The sequence below is a fragment of the Megalobrama amblycephala genome, linkage group LG5 (assembly GCF_018812025.1).
Source record: "Megalobrama amblycephala isolate DHTTF-2021 linkage group LG5, ASM1881202v1, whole genome shotgun sequence".
Classification (NCBI taxonomy): domain Eukaryota; kingdom Metazoa; phylum Chordata; class Actinopteri; order Cypriniformes; family Xenocyprididae; genus Megalobrama; species Megalobrama amblycephala.
Window position 1 is genome coordinate 16,705,204 of NC_063048.1, and position 20,651 is coordinate 16,725,854.

Sequence of the window (20,651 nt, forward strand, 5' to 3'; positions counted from 1 at the left end):
ATTTGATTCACCCAGTAACTGCACAGGATTTGCTATGTTGTAAGAATACTTTTATTCTTAAGTGTAGTTGCACATCCACTCTCCTTCGACATCCGATACAAATGTATAGATATACTACCGTATGACAACATCTGTGCGTGTGCTTGTGTGTTGTGCAGCTGTTATATCAACACATGCAGTTAGTACTGGAATCATGCAGCATTTGGTCAGTAGTAACACACAAAATCTACCCATGAGGACTCTTTTTTTTTTTTAACCTCTTGAAATTACGCGCAAGTTTCAGTTGCTTGTGTGCAGGCCTTTAATATACACGGTATCATTTCAATCCAGAAGGGTGCTGCATGATTTCAACTCCACACATATATATATTTTTTTTGTGATAAATTTCTAAATGATTTCAAATTAAAAAGAAATAATAAAAACCTGACCCTCATTAAGTCTCGCATAGCTTTCAAGAAAATATACAAACTTGACTTTATCTTAAACATGGCAACAGTTATAACTTGCATCCGTAGTCTAGGGTCAGTTACCCTTTAATCCCTTAAACGTGAAGAAATGCTAGTGTCAAAGATGTTTTTTGCACACGTCTCACGTTTAGAAAAACAACAACAAAAAGAACAAGATTACATTAAAGGCTTTTGAACTAGCTCAAAACGTCCTGAAGCGGGTAGTTCGGTTCAATTTGGCAACGTCGCCGTCTCCCTGCAAGACCTGTTAATGTGGCAACTCATTCACACTTTCCTTAAAAATCCCATCCGAGATGAGATGAATCAAAAAGAGCGATGCGGTCAAATGATTTATGCTGTAAATGAGCTGATAAACCTGCGTGGGCTCGTCTCTAAGGCTGCTGTGCAACGAAACAAAATGACAGAGTCCAGCAAAAACCTAGCCATACAGACAGACATTCAAGCTTGTTCTAGGTGGCCTTTTGATTTTTTTCTTTTTTTTTGGTTGATTTAAATACTGTCAAATATGTACACAGATCAGATACTGTTCATACACTATACACATACATTAAATATGTATATATTTTATATTTATAGATATATACACACACAAATAACAGTTACAAATGACAAAGGGGCGGTTCAGTATAACATTAAAAAAAATCAGTAACATTCTAATGAAGAGAAAACTAAATTTACAAATTGCAATAAACCGTAATCCATAAAGAAAACCAGCAAAAAAACAAATGTGAGTGTCAAAGTTATATAAAAACATGTTCCACATTAGGAGTGAAAACAAACTGAAATAAACGTAACAGCAAGAAGTGCTTCAGTTTAAACGTAAATCTGCTCCACAAACATGTTTCGAGCACATCTCCAGCCGTCAAATTGTCAAAAACCTCAGCACGCCTTCTGTACAAATATAAAAAAAAGTTGTGGTTGATACGATGGTCAATCAAAAAGAAACATTTTTTTTTACGATCGCTCGCACTCTGAGTAGAGGGCAGCTTCAGTGGCACCAGCTACGGCAACAGCAGTGGAAGTTATTTAAGTAAAATGCAATGCGATATCCATCAGCGATCGACAAAAAAAAAAAAAAAAAAAAAAAAAAAACAAATTCAGTTGTCTTTGATCTTTCTGGCTCTGGATGGGAGGAGTCCGACAGCTATCGCAGGCAAGAGGGTGTGGTTTGTCTCTGACAGTGCAGTGGGCGGAGTTCTGGAGTGAGCGCGAACGGCGTGGAGTGTCCCGTAGGAAGTTGTCGTGTGTGTTTGCTCACTTAGGTCAAGTCTTGTTGGCGGAACCCGAGGAGCGGCGAAGCTTCATGGACATCCGGCTCTTGCTAGCACGAGGTGACATTGGCGAGGCTAAGTCGCTGCCGTCTACCTGCATTGCTGGACTTTCGGCCAGCTGACTCTCGAGACATGAGCCTGTTGGGGAGGGAAGGGAGGAGGAAGAAGAAGAAAAAAAAAAAAGACAGAGATCAGAACGTCATGACGGGCAGATCGTTCGCACACTGTTCTCAAACATCTACTCAAATGTGGCATCTCATTAAAGGGCTAAATTTAACTCGGGTTTGTGAATTAAAATATGAAATGGAAATTGGGTCTATAATGTCTATACTAAACAAAACCGACTTTTTTTTGTAATGTCAAATCAGTCTCATTGTGAATTTCACTCAGATTGGAAAGGGAAAAACCTCTCTGATACTTCGGTTGAAGTCATTTTGGCAAATTTGTACATAAAGGCCAGATCTGATATGGCGTACTACAATGAATGTAACCAATTGAGAGCAAAATAAGTGTGAAAACCCCTCTTCCTGAGGGGCGTGAGAGGTTAATGCACCAGTGCATTGTGGGTGAATTTCACAGAGCGAATCACAAGGGATGCTGGGACTAATCAACGCTGAAATCTGACACCTCGTCCCTCGGATGAGACCAACGGGGGTGCAGTTATGATATCGCAACACAAACTACATTGTAAAAGAGGAATGGGGAGGAAAAAACACAAAGAGGGTACTTTGCTGTTTTCAGGTCCAGCATACCATTCACAGCTAGCGTGAAAGACCTTCCGTTTCAAGCCTTTTCCCTTTACCTTGATGAGCCCAATGTTTTCTAGTGGAGGTTTGGGAAGGAGCAGAAAAATCACAGCATTTCTCTCTTGGGGTGCGAGAATGGACAGAGGACGAGAGGGCGGGGATGAGGAATGGAAAAGGACAGGAGAGAGGGGCAGGGAAGATGCAAAGTGATGGGCATTGATGTGGAATGTAAGAGGAAGCAGAGAAAGAATATAAAAAGACAGGAGGAAGAAAAAGAGAAGAAGAGATATAAGATAAAGATATGAGCAGGTTGGGAGGGAAAACAGTAGCAGGTGCACATAAAATACAAGACAGTAAATGTAAAAGTTGAACTCTCTCCATATGCTCACAAATGTTTATTATTCATACACACACACTTACACTGAACTAAAAAAGATGTCAGAATTACCACCCACTAGTAGCTAAATTCTAAAAGCAAATGCTGTGACACCAATCTCACCGAAAAGATGTTGCAAAACCACATTTAATACTCTGCTTGTTTTGAATAACAAGAATATCAGCTGTAAAACCGTACCTGAATTACTTCTGTAAATCAAATCGCACTCAGCAATAGGGTTCCGGAGGTAAAATGCCATTCACATAATCATAATGCAACATTATTCATAAAAACATTTTAAAACAGATCTAGACATGAGCTCTGAGGTTTTTGATACACTGCCGTTCAAAAGCGTTTTTTTTTTTTTTTTAAAGATGTCTCTTATGCTTATAAAAAATACAGTAAAAACAGTATTAATGTGAAATATTATTACAATTTAAAATAGTTTTTTATTTGAATATATAATTTATTCCTGATTGACGTGATGTCAAATCTGAATTTACTCCAGTCTTCAGTGTCACATGATCCTTCAGAAATCATTCTAATATGCTGATTTGCTAATCAAGAAACATTTATTTTTAATATCAATGTTTGAAACGGTTAATATGTTTATGGAAAATAAACATATTACGTACATAAACATACGTTTTTTTTTTCAGGATTCTGAGATGAATAGAAAATTCAATAGAACATCATTTATTTGAATTAGAAATGAAATGTCTTGTAACAATAATTGTCTTTTCTGTGATTTCTGATTAAATTAATGCATCGTTTCTGAATAATTTCCTTAAAAGAAAATCATACTGACAATCAAATGATTATTATTGTAAATGAAACAGGCAATCTCCACACTGGTGAGTTTTTTTGCAGGCTAACAGAAGCATGGTAGGAAACTTTAGCTAGCCAGCTACCTAACATTAAAGGTGCCATCGAACTGAAAATTGAATTTACCTCGGCATAGTTGAATAACAAGAGTTCAGTACATGGAAATGACATACAGTGAGTCTCAAACTCCATTGTTTCCTCCTTCTTATATAAATCTCATTTGTTTAAAAGACCTCCGAAGAACAGGCGAATCTCAACATAACACCGACTGTTACGTAACAGTCGGGGTGTACGCCCCCAATATTTGCATATGCTAGCCCATGTTCAAAGGCATTAGACAAGGGCAAAACGTCTGGATGTGCACAGCTGAATCATCAGACTAGGTAAGCAAGCAAGAACAATAACGAAAAATGGCTGGCGGAGCAATAATAACTGACATGATCCATGATAACATGATATTTTTAGTGATATTTGTAAATTGTCTTTCTAAATGTTTCGTTAGCATGTTGCTAATGTACTGTTAAATGTGGTTAAAGTTACCATCGTTTCATACTGTATTCACGGAGACAAGAGCCATCGTTATTTTCATTTTTAAACACTTGCAGTCTGTATAATTCATAAAAACACAACTTCATTCTTTATAAATCTCTCCAACAGTGTAGCATTAGCCGTTAGCCACGGAGCACAGCCTCAAACTCATTCAGAATCAAATGTAAACATCCAAATAAACACTGTACTTACGCGATTAGACATGCTGCATGATGAACACTTTGTAAAGATCCATTTGAAGGATTTAAAGGGGCCGCAGCATGAATCGGCTCATTTCTAATTATACCTCAAAATTAAAAAAATTAATTAAAAAAATCTATGGGGTATTTTGAGCTGCAACTTCACAGACACATTCAGGGGACACCTTAGACTTATATTACATCTTGTAAAAAAACGTTCGATGGCACCTTTAATTAAAATAGGATGTTAGCATTACAGCACAGTGGTAGTAGTGTTCACTGATGAGAAAAGTTTGTAAAAATGAGTAAAAAATCTCAGATTTAATTAAGTGCAGTGATTTAGGTATGAGTGGTTCATTCCACACAGAAAAGACATTAGAATTGTTGTAATGTTGTGGATCAGATTGAAGGATTCTTTAATAAGAATCTTCTAAAATACTTATTGAACAGGGAAAAAGGCTGCTGAAAAAAGCTCCCAGCCACCGTTAAGCTCTATTATCTATATGAGAGCTGTTATATGGTACCATTCTGGTGCTTACATTCAACATTTACACAAACAGACAGACAGATGTGTGATATAAAGAAAAGAAGATGAGGTGAGTGAAGCTGTAAGATCATGCCAGACACAGACATGACTTTGGGTGTGTTCACACTTGGCAGGTTTGGTTCTATTAAATTCTATTTCTATTAAATCAGGTAATGCGGTTCAGGTGGGAAGGCTGCCATCCGAACCCTGGTGTGCACCAAACAAGCAGTAGGTCTCAGTACACTTCCAAATGAATTCTGGTGCCGTTTGACTGAAATATGAATGCAAGATGGACCAAACACATCTAAACTAATAAAATAAGGATGTGATTTCACAAGATACGACTTTAAAAAAAGAACAGGATGCTCAAGCATACCGTTTTTTCTGGTTATTTAGAACGATGTTGCCCATTACAGTTCAGTAGAGATATCGGAACTCCTCGCAGATCTTCATTTGTGTGTAAGAGAGGAATTCCTTGCGCTTTTTTGATTCCTTTACATATTTCATAAGCTGCATACATATAATATTTTATAAGAACCCTAACGCTCAAAATAATTAATTGATTTAAATAGGACAAACTTAAATTAAACAAATTAGTTCATTAAAATTAACTTTTGTGAGTATTTAGCACTTTGTTTTTCTTTAAAGTTCACAGAACTAATATATTTTAAGTAAACTGAACTGTTTCATTGTTTTGAGTTTTATGAACTTATTTCTTTTAATTTAGACAAACTTAAGTTAAACAAACTGGGCTGGGATTTCTATTTCCCAGAATTCTTTGCCCATGGCACTCGAAATGGAGAGTAAATGCTATAATTAATTAATTATATATATATATATATATATATATATATATATATATATATATATATATATATATATATATATATATATATAGCAAGATTAATGTTAAGTGGGAGATTTAGTAGTGATTAGAGTTTTGTTATGCTAATTTAGAAGAGTTTCTGTTAATGTGGGTTTTTGGAGAGTTACCATCATGGATCAGTGAACGCTAAGAGAACCAGGACTTAATGTATCAGTTTCTTATTTGGTCCAGACCAAAAGAACCAAGAGAACACACCCTTAGAGGAACCTAGTGGAGTGACGTCTGAGAGTGGTAAAGAGTGTAAATGTTGGTCAGTGTTAGGGATCTGGTGTCAACATGCCATGCAATGAATGTTGCAGACTTCCCATTGAACAAAATATAGAGAACATGGAAAAAGAAGGGAACGTATTTCAGTCTAGAAAGGAATCAAACAAACAAGATAAAGCAAAAAGAGAAAGAGCTCATAACGTCGTTACAAGCCAAACAAACGCATAAGACAATCAGGCAGTCTCAGTGTACGGCATCTTCAAAAATCTTACCTTTAGATATACACAAGTGATAGATTATGATCTGAAGGGGAAACATAAGATAAACAAAATAAAAATAAAAATAAAATGGGAATGAAAGAGAAAATAAAGAAAAAGAAAAGAAAAACGATCATTTGTGTTTAGACAGGTACCAGGAGCCCAACACAAACGGCAGAATAAAGCTTTGGGTTTGAAAAACAACTTCATTTGCATAAATCAAAAGATTATTTTTCAGCCCCAAAAGCAAATTGTTTTGCAATGACTGAAAAATGAAAAAAAAAAAAAAAGATTTTGTGCACAAGCATGCATGTATCCACAAATGAAAGGCTTAGTGACTCATCTCTATCTGTGTATTACATTCTCTGAGTGTGATTGGGGGAAAATATCAATGAACTCTCTTGAAATGAATTTATCCTTAATTATATTCCCAGAAACTTCTCCCACAAAAGTGGCTTAATGCTATTTCTGGACTACCTTTGGTAAGGTTTATAATTCCTGTAGCTCAAATAGTAGAGCATGGCACTATAGCAAGGCCATGGGGTCTGATTCCCAGAGAACGCAAATAGTTCTTAAAATGCTCTACCGTTCAAAAGTTTGAGGTCAGTAAGGTTTTTGTTTTGAAAGAAATTAACACTCTCATGCAGCAAAGATGCATTACATTGATCAAAAGTGACAGTAAAGAAATTTACAAAGCTTACATAAGATTTCTATTTCAAATAAATGCTGTTCTTTCCATTAATCAAAAAAATGTATCATGGTTTCCACAAAAACATTAAGCAGCATAACATTTTTCAACAGTGATAACTCAAGTTGGTGTTTAAATTGTTTTGACTGTTTGATCCAATAAATCAGTGTTTCTCAAAATTCACGCCCCCTCCTTTAAACCTTTAAAAAAAATCTGGTGCCCCCTATTTTCTAAATTGAAAAACTTGCAATGAAATGTTTCACTTTGTAATGAATCATTGAAAAATATAACAGTAATAAATGTGGCCTTGGTGAGCATAAGAGACTTCTTTAAAAATATCTTACCGACCCCAAGTTTTGAATGGTAGTGCAAATATATATATTGAATGCAATGCAAGTTACTTTGGATAAAAGATTATGTCAAATGCATAAAAATGTTAATGTAAAAATAATCAAGTGTGATTATACAGTCTGAACTGATAGGGCAATGACACATGTAACAAGGTCAGAGAGTCTAGAACTGGATGGAATTGTCAAGGTGAATGACGAGTTGTGTAAAATGACAGATGAATTAAGAATCCATTCATTAAGTCAATGACGCCCACCTGCTTCAGATGGGAGATGGTGGAAAGGTGCAGGGCAGAAAACACGGGCCGCGTAGTCCTCGAATGTTGTCGGTTCCAAGTGGTGCTGGACTATCGTCTCCAGATATCTCGCTCTCTCTTCGTAGCTGATAGACGTATGAGTTAAGGTCAAACAAGGTTGGTGCATCGATTTCAAAAGCAACACAAACACACATCAATAGGGGTCAAACAGTTAACCAGGATGCCATGGGTTAATAATTCTCCCATCATACTGTAAACTGTATTACAAAGCTGTCATTGCTTTACGTATGGTGACACCGGGTATCAATGGACATCTTACTGTCTGTGTTATTCGGTTAAGAAAAATGATGGTATTGAGTAAATGGAAGGGATTGGATTATACCGCTGTGTATGGGTTTAAAAACGGAGGGATTCTGTTAATGGGGACGATTTGATTAAATAGTCCAGTGGCATATGGTCTTTGCTGCATTCATAACTTCGTAAACCAACAACACGCGGTTCAGATAACGACGGATGCTGCGTCACTGGAGAAACTTGATGAAGCAGCGACTAGAAATGGAGCGTGCGAGAGACAAAAAGACAAGAGCGAAACGGAGGCCCTGCTGGGACGAGGCAGGGGGAGGATATTCTCGGCTCATGTTTGGGTGTTTCTGCGGGTGAAGAGGCACACAGAGCATCTCCACTAGGAAACGCAACACTCACGCAGATCTGTCGTTTGCCTTTTCCTATCTCCAGCAGACCCGCTTCCTGCCAACGGGTCCTGCTGTTTGAGAGCAAACCCTGGAGTGAATGAGTGAGAGGTTCCCACAGAGGAGAAGAGAAAGCAGCTAGCGAAAGTGTCTGTGGGTGCGACATAATTAGACACGTGCAGTACTACATCTATAGGCAGAACATTACAGAGCCGGCGATGGTCTTGACAGTCCTGTTAACGGCTCAGAATAGCACTCATACAGTCTTAATGACTGAAACATTCAGTCACGGCTGATATAAATGAATTCAAAGACTGTGGGCCACCTGTTTTGCACTTCAATATTATTGAGAGTAAGAGCAGAACTACCTCATGAACCACTAACAGATAATTCACTGTCAAGTGCATAATGCACACACAAATTACCAGCTAAAATACATATCCAGGACCCTATTCAGATGAGATTAATCTGAAATATACACAACATAAATATAATATAGAACTACTGTTCTAAGGTATGGGTAAGTTTTTTTTTTTTTTTTTTTAGCAAGGATACATTAAATTAATCAAATGTGACAGTAAAGACATTTATAATGTTACATACGTTTTGTGTTTGAAATAAATGTTTTATTTAAACTTTCTGTTCATCAAAAAGATCCTGAAATAAATGTTCCCCACAAAAAATCAAAATCAAACCTGGTGGGTTTTCAACATTGATAATAAGCAGGGCTCGACAATAAGGACTGCCCGATGGCCCGGGGCCAGCGTGGACAACGCTTGGGACAGTTGACGGAACGGTCACTTGCCCGGTTGGGCCAGTGCTGCATCGTAGGGTTGTGCAATATAGGCCTAAATCGTCTACATACGATGATATCTAATTGTTGTTTTAGCGATCTGGCATTATCGAGTATGTCCCTCACTTACAAACAAAAACACACCCATAGAGTGCGCGCGTTTACTACGTGATGTACTCTAGCAGGTTAGACGAGTGCATGTGCGAATTTAGAGTGCATATTTTCACTGCGTGATCTAGTCTATTAAAATGCATTTAGAATACCCCCAAAATTCAAGATGAGGGGCAAAAATGCCACAGTATGTCTTTTAAATTTTATATATAAATTTAATATAGTTAGCCAATATCGCATAAAGAGTGCCGTTTTTTTTCTCCAAAATATGAGCATGATTACAAATTGATTTTATTCAAAAGTTAAATCAATAATAAGTGACTAATATTTTAGACCCCATATTGCCTGTTTTTGCTCTATTTCACCAACGAAAATGGTTTCAAACAACGAACCGGTTGAAAGAATGATTCAATGACTCACTGCTTCGTTCCTGAATTAATCAGCCGTTTGAATGAATCGGTTGAATCTCAATGACTCACTCATTAACAGTGACATGTTTCACATTTAAGGTATGTTTTCATTTTTAAAATAATTTCAATTACCAATATTCAATGTTTTACGTTTAAAAATGAAAAACACGAAAGTACCTAGGCCTCTTTATTTTACGCTATTTTATTTAAATACAATAAAATAACATAAAATAACTTTTTTCTTTTTTGGTGGGGCCAGTGAAAATTTTACAGGGCAAGCAAAAATTTGAGCCAAAAATGCTTAGCGTTAAGCCCTAATAAGAAATGTTTCCTAAAGGGATAGTTCACCCAAAAATGAAAATTTGATGTTTATCTGCTTACCCACAGTGCATCCAAGGTGTAGGTTTCTTCACTAGAACACAAATGATGATTTTTAACTCCAACCGTTGCCGTCTGTCAGTCAAATAATGCTAGTGGATGGGAACTTCTACTATAAGAGTAAATAAAACTTGCATAGACAAATCCAAATTAAACCCTGCGGATCGTGAAGACACATTGATGTCCTAAGACACGGAACGATCGGTTTGTGCGATAAACCGAACAGTATTTATATCATTTTTTAACTCTAATACACCACTATGTCCAACCGCGTGCAGCACTCATTAGTAAGGTCTGATCGCGCTCTGACAGCGGCAGTGATGTCTCGCTCTCATTGAAGTATATGCGCGAGACATCACTGCCGCTGTCAGAGCGCGATCAGACCAAACGAATCGAGTGATGAATGCAGTTGGACATAGTGGTGTATTAGAGGTAAAAAATGATATAAATACTGTTTGGTTTCTCGCACAAACCGATCGTTTCGTGTCTTAAGACATCAATGTGTCGTCACGAGCCGCAGGGTTTAATTTGGACTTGTCTAAGCAAGTTTTATTTACTCTTATAGTAGAAGTTCCCATCCACTAGCATTATTTGACTGACAGACGGCAACGGTTGGAGTTAAAAATCATCATTTGTGTTCTAGTGAAGAAACCTACACCTTGGATGCACTGTGGGTAAGCAGATAAACATCAAATTTTCATTTTTGGGTGAACTATCCCTTTAAGCACCAAGTTCTGTTAATGGCTGGTTTCAGCTTTGCCATCACAAGAATAAATTACATTTTAAAATATATTAAAATAGAAAAGAGTTATTTAAAATTGTCATAATATTTCACATTACTACTGTTTTTACTGTTTTTGATCAAATAAATGCAGCCTTGGTGAGACATTTATAATCTTAGACCTCAAAGTTTTGAATGGAAGTGCAAAAAAAACAAAAGATGGAAATTAGAAGGCATTTTATTTAGTGTAGAATTTCTTAAATTGAACGACATTACTGAATATTTACAAAATGTGAAATATAATTTTGTCAAAAGTAAAAAAAAAAAAAAAAAAAAATTTTAAAAAATGAACAGACCAAAAAGTGTTTGAAGCTGCAATGAAATCAGCCGTTTTCTCCATTTCAGGTCACTAAAACGGAAAACCTGGTTATTGGACTGAAAGGTCAAGGTCTTGAAGGGTCTAGTCTTGGTCTTTAATTATCTGGTATTAGTCAGGATCTGGATCTTGGGGATTTGATATTGGTCTGTCGCTACGACTACATAGATGGTTCATGGCCAGAATAAACTGCAAAGTGGACCACGTTTTATGCCGATAGTCCGGCTACAAGGGGGCAACCACTCCAAACAGCGAGAGCGAAGCATGAGCAGCACCGCTGTGCGTCTTAATAGCCCTCTCAGAGCCGCCCAACATGTGGCCGCCATCCTGAACCTGAGATGAGCCTCTAATGCCACCCTGTCACCAAGACAACAAATCCTCTCCGCTGTTGACTTCAGATGCTCTTTGTGTGTCACAAAGAGAGAGGTAAAGGGAAAAACAGTTCTTCTTTTTCCTTCTCATACATGGTGCTTTTTTTTTTCTCCATGTATTCACCCAAATAACCCGGGCCTTGCATCCACTGTAATTGAATTTTTGATGGGTGGTGTTTTTTTATGACGGCTTGTTAAAAAGGAGAAAGTCCTTTTAAGAGAGTGCGTGCCGGGTTCTTGTGCCCTCTCTAGTATCACATGCTAGTAGAGAAGAGGAGGATAAAAAAGAGCCTTTTGTGCATTACCAGAAACTCATTTTCCCTGTGGATGAAAGGCAGAAGGGGGGAAAAATACTCCTGGCCTCTTCCCCCCCTCCTACGGAGCTTTTCATTGTCACCGCGCTGAACTCCTGGGCTCTGGAAGGAAAGAGAGAAATTGCCACTGAAGAGACAGCAAAAGTGAGCTTGTTAGCACATTAGGAGTGAAGGGCTCGTGGTGGGCTCCAGGAACAGTCCCTGGTGGTGTGTTAATTCAGCACTCCGAACATGCTGGTGCTGATAGCCTCCAAATTGATCACTCCTGCTACCCCAGATTTCGTTCCCTCCCCCTCTTGAAGCTGGCGGCACTGGTGGTGGAGAACACAAGAGCGCCTCTAGAAAGGAGAAGCTTTTTATAATGTCAAAGTCATGTCAGCCACCTTGACTCTGACAACTCTCTGATGACATGATGCTTGGTGAACACTTCTAGGTAGATGTCAACGACCTCTGAGAGACATCATAACTAGCATAAGAACACAATCACCATGGTGAAAATTTGAAGTTTGAATTCTTGAGTGTTCATTTGAATTGAATTGGCCACACCCCACAGGAAGTTGGAATTGAAACCAGAACTGAAATGACAGGAAGGGGAATTTACTGAATGTAATTTTTTTTAAATATTCAACACAGGTAATGCATTCCTAGAACATGAAGTTCACTTCCACAATATTTTAATTTACTCAATATGACTGTTCAAAAGTTTGGGGTCAGTAGGATTTTTCTTCAACAAGAAGACATTAAATTGACCAAAAATTACAGTAAAGATATTATAATAAATGCTGTTCTTTCTACTCATCAAGGAATCCTGAAATGTATTATGATTTCCACAATAGCACAACTGCTGTTCAGCATTGATAATAATAAAAGTTTCTTCAGCATATTAGAATGATTTCTGAAGGATCATGTGACACTGAAGACTGAAGTAATGATGCTGAAAATTCAGCTTTGTCATCACAGGAAAAAAAATAAATAATTATATCTAAACAGAAAATAGTTATTTTATATTATAATATAATAGTAGTAATCTTACTGACTCTAAACTTTAGAACGGTAGTGTATAAGCTAAATATATTTATATAGGTTGCATTTCATCCGTCCATCCATCCTCAAATGACAAGGCTTTCTTAACTTAAAATTTTCAAAAAAAGACTAAGTAATCATTCAAAGTTTGTCTTTATATTAAAAAATTAGTTATATTCATTTTGATTTATACTCCTTGACATTCAAATTTTAACATTCAGTTCAATTCTGCATCCTGCTTGCCATCTCAAATTTAATTCAAATTAAGGAACTGAACTGGAATTTAAAAGGCAGTCTCAATTCAGTTCTGACTAGAGCACCAGAACATATTCATCATAGTGAACTGATGTCTGAATTAATCAGAAAATACAGTGCGAACACAAACAAAAACGGGGTATTCTCAAAGGACATTTGTGCTTGGAAACATCAGTGCAGCCAAGAGTTCTGGGACAATCGGATGTGTGACAGCACAAGGAGGACACATGGCCAATATCTCCACTCTCCGAGAGCATAGCTATTCCCTGCTCTCGCCTTGCAAATTAACACAGCACAGTAGCTGAAGAGCGCGGTGAGAGCACGGTCCCAAATCGCACACACACAGCTCATTTTAATTACACACATGATCAGTCATTTTCTCCACATGGTGTGGTTGTTATTATCTGTGCTGAGAATTCCTCCGTAGGACATCATTGGCACCTTTCAAAAGAAACCCAGAGAAGGATCCGCAGCCCCCCAGAGAGAGCCACTGCCCGGCTGCCGAACGGCTCTCGTATCCTCACACACAACCCGGTGGGATATGCACGGAGGAGTCCGCTCACTCAAACCACAAACCGCAAGGTCTCCACAGGTGCTTTTGTCAGGACATGTCTGTCAAACCCTGTGAGAAATCACTTAGCCGATATACAGTTCTCAGTCGCACCACTTTAATGGAGCATCTGCACTTCAAACCAACTCTTGCTATTAAAGTCACCATGAAATCAAAATGGATAATTCTTGTTTTATGGAATATTGCACAGTTTACTTTAAATGATTTATCCATGCACTTCATTATTTTTTAATAATCATGCCCTCATAATCTTTAATCAAAAGGATTTCCCCTCCCTCTTACAGCGACATCTCTTCTCTGATGACGTTTACTGGTGCGAGGGCGGGACAACCTGTCACTCACATGAGCTCGATCAATAGCAAACCACAACCATCTTAATCAATTCCTGATGGACAAAATCAAGTCCCGCCCTACATTTGTATCTCATTCGAGAAGTTGATTCACTTGGATAAATGTTACAACAGGGAAGAAAAGATGATTGCAATTTCCATTTCATGATGACTTTAAGATCTCAAACATCCCTGAATTTGAATTGAGGTAGCAAACAGAACGCAATATTGCAACTCTAATTGGAATGTAAGGAGCCAAAATTAATATGAATGGAAGTTGTAATTTGGAAATTCATAACTACAAAAGCAAGTTTTTCAAAACAAACTTTCAAACAAGGCTTTTTCAAGCCAAGATTCAAAATATTGCAGAAAAAAAAAGAAAAAGATAGATAGAATGATAGAACGATAGAGCTGCCGTCGACTAAGCAATCTAATCAGATCTACCCAATTATGCATGCTGAAAAAATATGAATCAAATGTCTGTGTCAAGATAAACCTTAAAAACAACACAGTTACCAAGATTTAGGAAGCCAAAATCCACCAATATAAATACATCTGCATTGATGCTGGAGAGAGAGAGAGAGAGAGAGAGAGAGAGAGAGAGAGAGAGAGAGAGAGAGAGAGAGAGAGAGAGAGAGAGAGAGAACGAGATCAGAAAAGTGACAGAGAAAAACATCACACAAATAATCAAATTTGAGGAGTTTTACAGAGTATAATTACAGAAATCTATGTGTGCCCTGAAGTGCAGGCTAATCGGTTTATTTTTCCATCTGATGCCTGCTGATATCGTGGCCCTAACAGTGATTTTATTAGCGAGGCACGGTGCTGCGGCTGGCTGCCATAGCCTCGTCATTACGGCCAATGTCTCCGTGTGGCACAAGCAGATGAGAGGAGAGATAGCCTAAGCTAATGCACCGTTGCCTGGGGCTCCGAGACACTGATCTGGGCCCGGGCTCCAGCATCACAGCCTCTCCTATTAATCTCCGCTGAAACCAAATTGGAGGGCTCGTGAAATACAGCCCCAAGAGCGTCCGGCCCGATTTATCGCCCTGCGTCCTGTCCCCGCGCCCCAGGGGGAAAGTGATGTGCGTGCTGCCGTTGCAAATGCAACATTTATTTAACATTCACGACGTACAAGTCAGCGCTAATGCTATCAGAGAGGGGTGTGCGTACGCTGAGCTACACGTACGTGGAGGTCCTGATTAGTATGAATGAGTGAAGGTGGCCTCGCCATCTGCCTCTTTTTTTAAACAGTAACCTGATTTTGTGGTTCTACGGGGAGTGGGGATTTTTCACCTCGGCTTTCAAATGCCATGGCTATTAATTCTTTAAATCGCATTTAGCTTTGCAGAAATGGTCGAGGTCTGAATTCGCACAAGGAGTGTTTATCTTCCAACATGTTTCAGCAGGTTTTGATGCGCAGATGGACAAACCTGCAACATTTTAAAAAATAAATTATCCAGTTCTATGGATTATCTTCACACCTCCACCAGTCAAAACAATATCAAATGTGAAGATAATTTTCTTTTATCATCTAGCATTAAGGATATCTAGTTTTAACAAAGATGGCCTCTATTCATCCGTAGGCAATTTTAGACCCTAAAATCCACCAGAATTTAGAGATTGTATGATTTCTTTTCATGCTTACAGAGAACAGAGTCTGCAAACAATTTTAAGGGGTATTTCACTTTTAATTTATCCCTTACAAGTCATTTAAAAAAGTAACATTTTGTTATATTATCATCCTTAACTCTGTATTGGGTCCAGCATAGCAGGGTCACGAGTTATTGTTAACTGAATTGAGAATGTCTTCTCAAAAATTCCTGTTTTTGAAGGTAGCAATTTCGAAATTCGTAACTACAAAAGCAAGTTTTTCAAAGAAAACTTTCAAACAAGGCTTTTTCAAGCCAAGATTCAAAATTTTGCAAAAAGTTTAAAAAGCCTTGAAATTACAACAGACAGACAGACAGACAGATAGACAGATAGACAGATAGATAGATAGGAACGATAGAACAATAGATAGACAGACAGACAGACAGACAGACAGACAGATAGATAGATAGATAGATAGATAGATAGATAGATAGATAGATAGATAGATAGATAGATAGATAGATAGATAGATAGATAGATAGAACGATGGAACAATAGATAGATAGATAGATAGATAGATAGATAGAACAATAGATAGATAGATAGAACGATAGATAGAACGATAGAACGATAGATAGATAGATAGATAGACAGATAGAACAATAGATAGATAGATAGAGACAAAACAATAGAAGACAGACAGGATGACAGACAGAACGACAGACAGAACGACAGACAGAGCGACAGATAGATAGACAGACAGAACGATAGATAGATAGATAGATAGATAGATAGATAGATAGAGACAAAACAATAGAAGACAGACAGAACGGCAGACAGAATGACAGATAGACAGACAGAACGATAGATAGATAGATAGATAGATAGATAGATAGATAGATAGATAGATAGATAGATAGATAGATAGATAGATAGATAGATAGATAGATAGATAGATAGATAGAGACAAAACAATAGAAGACAGACAGGATGACAGACAGAACGATAGATAGATAGATAGATAGATAGACAGACAGACAGACAGACAGACAGACAGATAGATAGATAGAACGATGGAACAATAGAACGATAGATAGAACGATAGATAGAACGATAGATAGAACGATAGACAGATAGAACGATAGACAGATAGATAGATAGATAGATAGATAGATAGATAGATAGATAGATAGATAGATAGAGACAAAACAATAGAAGACAGACAGGATGACAGACAGAGCGACAGATAGATAGATAGATAGATAGATAGAGACAAAACAATAGAAGACAGACAGAACGACAGACAGAATGACAGATAGACAGACAGAACAATAGATAGATAGATAGATCAATAGGTCGATAGATAGATAGATAGATAGATAGATAGATAGATAGATAGATAGATAGATAGATAGATAGATAGATAGAGACAAAACAATAGAAGACAGACAGGATGACAGACAGACAGACAGACAGACAGATAGATAGATAGATAGATAGATAGATAGATAGATAGATAGATAGATAGATAGATAGATAGATAGATAGAACGATGGAACAATAGATAGAACGATAGAACGATAGATAGAACGATAGACAGATAGAACGATAGATAGATAGATAGATAGAGACAAAACAATAGAAGACAGACAGGATGACAGACAGAACGACAGATAGATAGATAGATAGATAGATAGATAGACAGACAGACAGACAGAAAGACAGAAAGACAGAAAGACAGAGACAGACAGGCCGATAAATAGAGACAGACAAGACAGATATCTGCTACACTAACCACAAACTCCATGTCAGAAACCTGCAGCGCATCCTAAACACCTCGTAAGAGTCAGATCCACATTCCCCATCGCCACGCTCCCCCAGGGAGCTTGTTGTTTACCAATCTATTCCAAACCGGAGGGGGCCACACAACAAAATTTTTTTTTGTTAACACACCCTGCACCTCACTCATTCACACACGGCCTGTGCTTGACTGACTGGAAAGTCAGAGGATGAAGCTGTCAGTGCTAACAGGTCAAAACAGGAGAGAAGTTAGGAGGAGTGTCTCAGTGATTGATCGACATATTAATGCCATCGGCGGGTGAACTGTGCTGGAAAAAAACACTGACACGAACAGCGACGGGGGTCGCTTGTGCAGTTACAATAATTACTAATGCACAAAATAAAGAGAAAGAAAATGGCAAAAGCAATTAAGGACTGACTCCACCAATACCCAACCCCCCCCTTAATCAGTTCCAACCCCTTTTCAGCACTGACGGGACAATTAGTGAATAGCGCAACCTTCCATCCCCCTTCACACACACACACACACCAACAAACCACGTTGTTACTGGGACACAATGGGGCCCATTGTGAGATCTGGCAGTGTGTGGCAGCACTGCCCGTTAGGCGTTTGGCTGTGGCTACGTTGAGTGTGTGTGTGCGTGCGGGCCGCTCAAGCATGGGGACAAAAGGGGAAGCGCTGGCCTGCTGCTTCCATCAGCTCGGTTGCCTTTGGAAAAGCCAGAGTCAGAAGGAAGGAGGCTATGACCCAAAGCTCTTCCACTCTCTCCGCTATCACGCCCTGCCATATGCTGACCCCAGCAGCCCGGCACTTATCACTGCCAATCAGCAGCCAGCGGGCCTGCCCCCACTGTCACGCCGGAGCTGGCGCAGTCCCACACACACCACTGGACTGGCACGGCCAATGGGGAAGCCGCTTAGCACGTCCCCTCCTCTCCCCCTGCGTCCCAATCGACCACTGACAGATGGAAGATGGCCGTGACTCTTAGACTTGCGTGTTTTTTTTTTATCAAGTCCAAGCCAACAACACCCAATCTCCCCCTGGCCAACTCGCAGCCGCGAGCCAGACGGATCAGATAATGTGGGTTTCTCGCAGCACAATCGGGGGTTGAAGGACCAGATCTAGATCCACTTCATTCCAGGATGTGTTACAAGGAACCGAGCAGCTGTAACGATCTGGTAGCCTGGGGGCGAGACAGGTCAACTAGCTCTAATCGAAATGGGGTGTTTAAAACACACACATACACTTCCACATATGGCAGCCCAGACTGTAGCAGAACATTTTATCACTCAGGCCCAACATGGTGCCCTCAGAGACTGAGGCTGGCTGGAAGGCCCTGAGCTCAGGCTCTTTTTTTTCACACATGGCCCTTTGGATTACTCCTGTGCTATCTGCGGTTTAACCCTGTTATTTTGTCTGCCCAGCATTCATAACACTGACCCAAGCCAGCTACCTGCTATCTGCTGTTTTTTTTTCTTCTTTCCTTCCAACAGGCATTAAGACCAAAGAGGCCCCTTTCTCTCAATTCCAGGCCCTAATTTCACAGTCATGCCGAATGAGGGATCAGTGCACGGGGAGGCAGATGGACGCAGCCCGGGGCCAAGAGAAAGAACTGGAACTTAGAGTCAGGCACAAGAGAGGTTGAGGCGTGTTGGCTTAAAGAACGAGAAAAGGGAAGAGATGAAGGAAAAAAAAGTGAGAACAGCAGATGAAAAAGTCTGAGTTTATTGAGTTTAAGTGCAAAAATTAGAGAAAAAAGGGCCGTTTTGACGTGGCTTGACTGCGGACTCTTTACAAAAGGAAAATGCTGGTCTGTCTGTCTTAAATCTAAATCATTTACTTCACAACACGTCTCTGCTGAGCTAAAAGGGGATTATGATGACCATGTGTCAGTTGATAGCCGCGAAAGCGACTGGTGCACCATTTAAACATTTCTAAATGAGGAGCTCTACAGCCAGAACAGCACCTGACATGTGTATCCAGAGAAAATCTAATTGTCTCTGTTTTTGTGTGAAACTAAAGGAAGTGAACTGAGGCTCAGCGTATGATGCAGTTCAGGTGGAAGAAAATGAGCTTGATTATACAGATGAAAAAAGACGCAACGGAAGCCTTGAAAGCCTTGAAAGTTACTTTAACTACTTCCACTTCTTTCCAATTACACAAATCAACCCAAACACTGTGATTGACTAACAATGCAACCAGTGTAGCCCAATTTACCTAATGAATGACTCTTGAAAGTCAGTTCTTTTAGTGAATCAAAGCATATGGTGCATTCAATAAACTAGAATGTATGAACAAATAATCCTTATAAGTCAGTTCTTTTAGTGAATTAAAAACACATAGCGTGACCAATGTAGTCCAATCCATGAACAAATGACTCTTATGAGATGGTTCTTTGAGTGAATCAAAAACATACAGGACAGTCAACTTAGCTTGTATCCCAAAACAAATGACTCTTATGAGCACAAACAGTGTAGCTTTAACCCCCCCTAAAAAATGACTCTTAATGAGCCAGTTCTTTTACTGAATCAAAAACACACAGAGTGACTGATGTAGTAGCCCAATTTAAGAACAAATGACTCTTTTGAACAGTGATCTTTTATCAAATCAAAATCACAATCAATCAGCCTAGCTTGAAACACAAAACAAATGGCTCTTATGAGATGGTTCTTTTAGTGAATAAAAAACATGCCAATAATAAAAATAAAAATAGCATGACCAATGTAGCCCAATTCATGAACAAATTACTCTTATAGGCCAGTTCTTTTAGTGAATCAAAATCAAAGCACAATCAGTGTAGCCTAAATCCTGAAACAAACGACTCTCATGAGCTGTTGTTTAAATGAATCAACAACATATAGTGCAGCAAGTGCAATCCTGATCTCAAAACAAATGAAATTAATAACAATGAATCTAGATTTCAAATCAAAACCATGACGTTGGCACAGAACGACGTCATGAATTAATTACATTGATGATGGCTCATGGCTAGCTCCTTATGAGGACTGAACCAGCAACTTTACCAGCTTTGCACTTTAACAACTAACCCCACCCCACCCGCATGTGATTGATTTAGAGATACAAGGATGTTAAGGGGACAATTAGGTTACATCACTTTCTCTCTCTCTGCAATGACTTCATGTGGCGGCACTATCAACAGGTAAGCAGGAGATACTGTGACTTCCTTCCTCGCATCCCTGGGGTCCTCTCAGTCTCACGGGCCGTTTTCCACGTAGGAGAGCAGCCGTTCTGGCACATAGATCTTCTAATCACTGCTACCCTGCCATCCATCCCTCACAGTCATCAATTATTCGCACAGGACAGAAAGAAAATAA

At 38.8% G+C, this 20,651-nt stretch overlaps 1 protein-coding gene across 11 annotated transcripts in view; it reads right to left on the reverse strand.

The window, feature by feature from the left end:
* Positions 1-28: 28 nt before the first annotated feature.
* ralgapa1 (Ral GTPase activating protein catalytic subunit alpha 1) overlaps positions 29-20,651 on the reverse strand; it is a 93,151-nt gene continuing 72,528 nt past the window's right edge. For 8 of the 11 annotated variants that reach the window (XM_048190865.1, XM_048190875.1, XM_048190869.1 and 5 more), the window contains 2 exons: positions 7,582-7,706; positions 29-1,876 (listed from right to left, as the gene is read on the reverse strand). In XM_048190865.1, coding sequence (XP_048046822.1) covers positions 1,731-1,876; positions 7,582-7,706 — 271 coding nt within the window. In that variant the 3' untranslated portion in view covers positions 29-1,730. Of the gene's footprint in view, positions 1,877-2,490; positions 2,606-6,304; positions 6,336-7,581; positions 7,707-20,651 lie in introns of all 11 variants that reach the window. The other 3 variants (XM_048190868.1, XM_048190873.1, XM_048190874.1) reach the window with 2 other exon arrangements.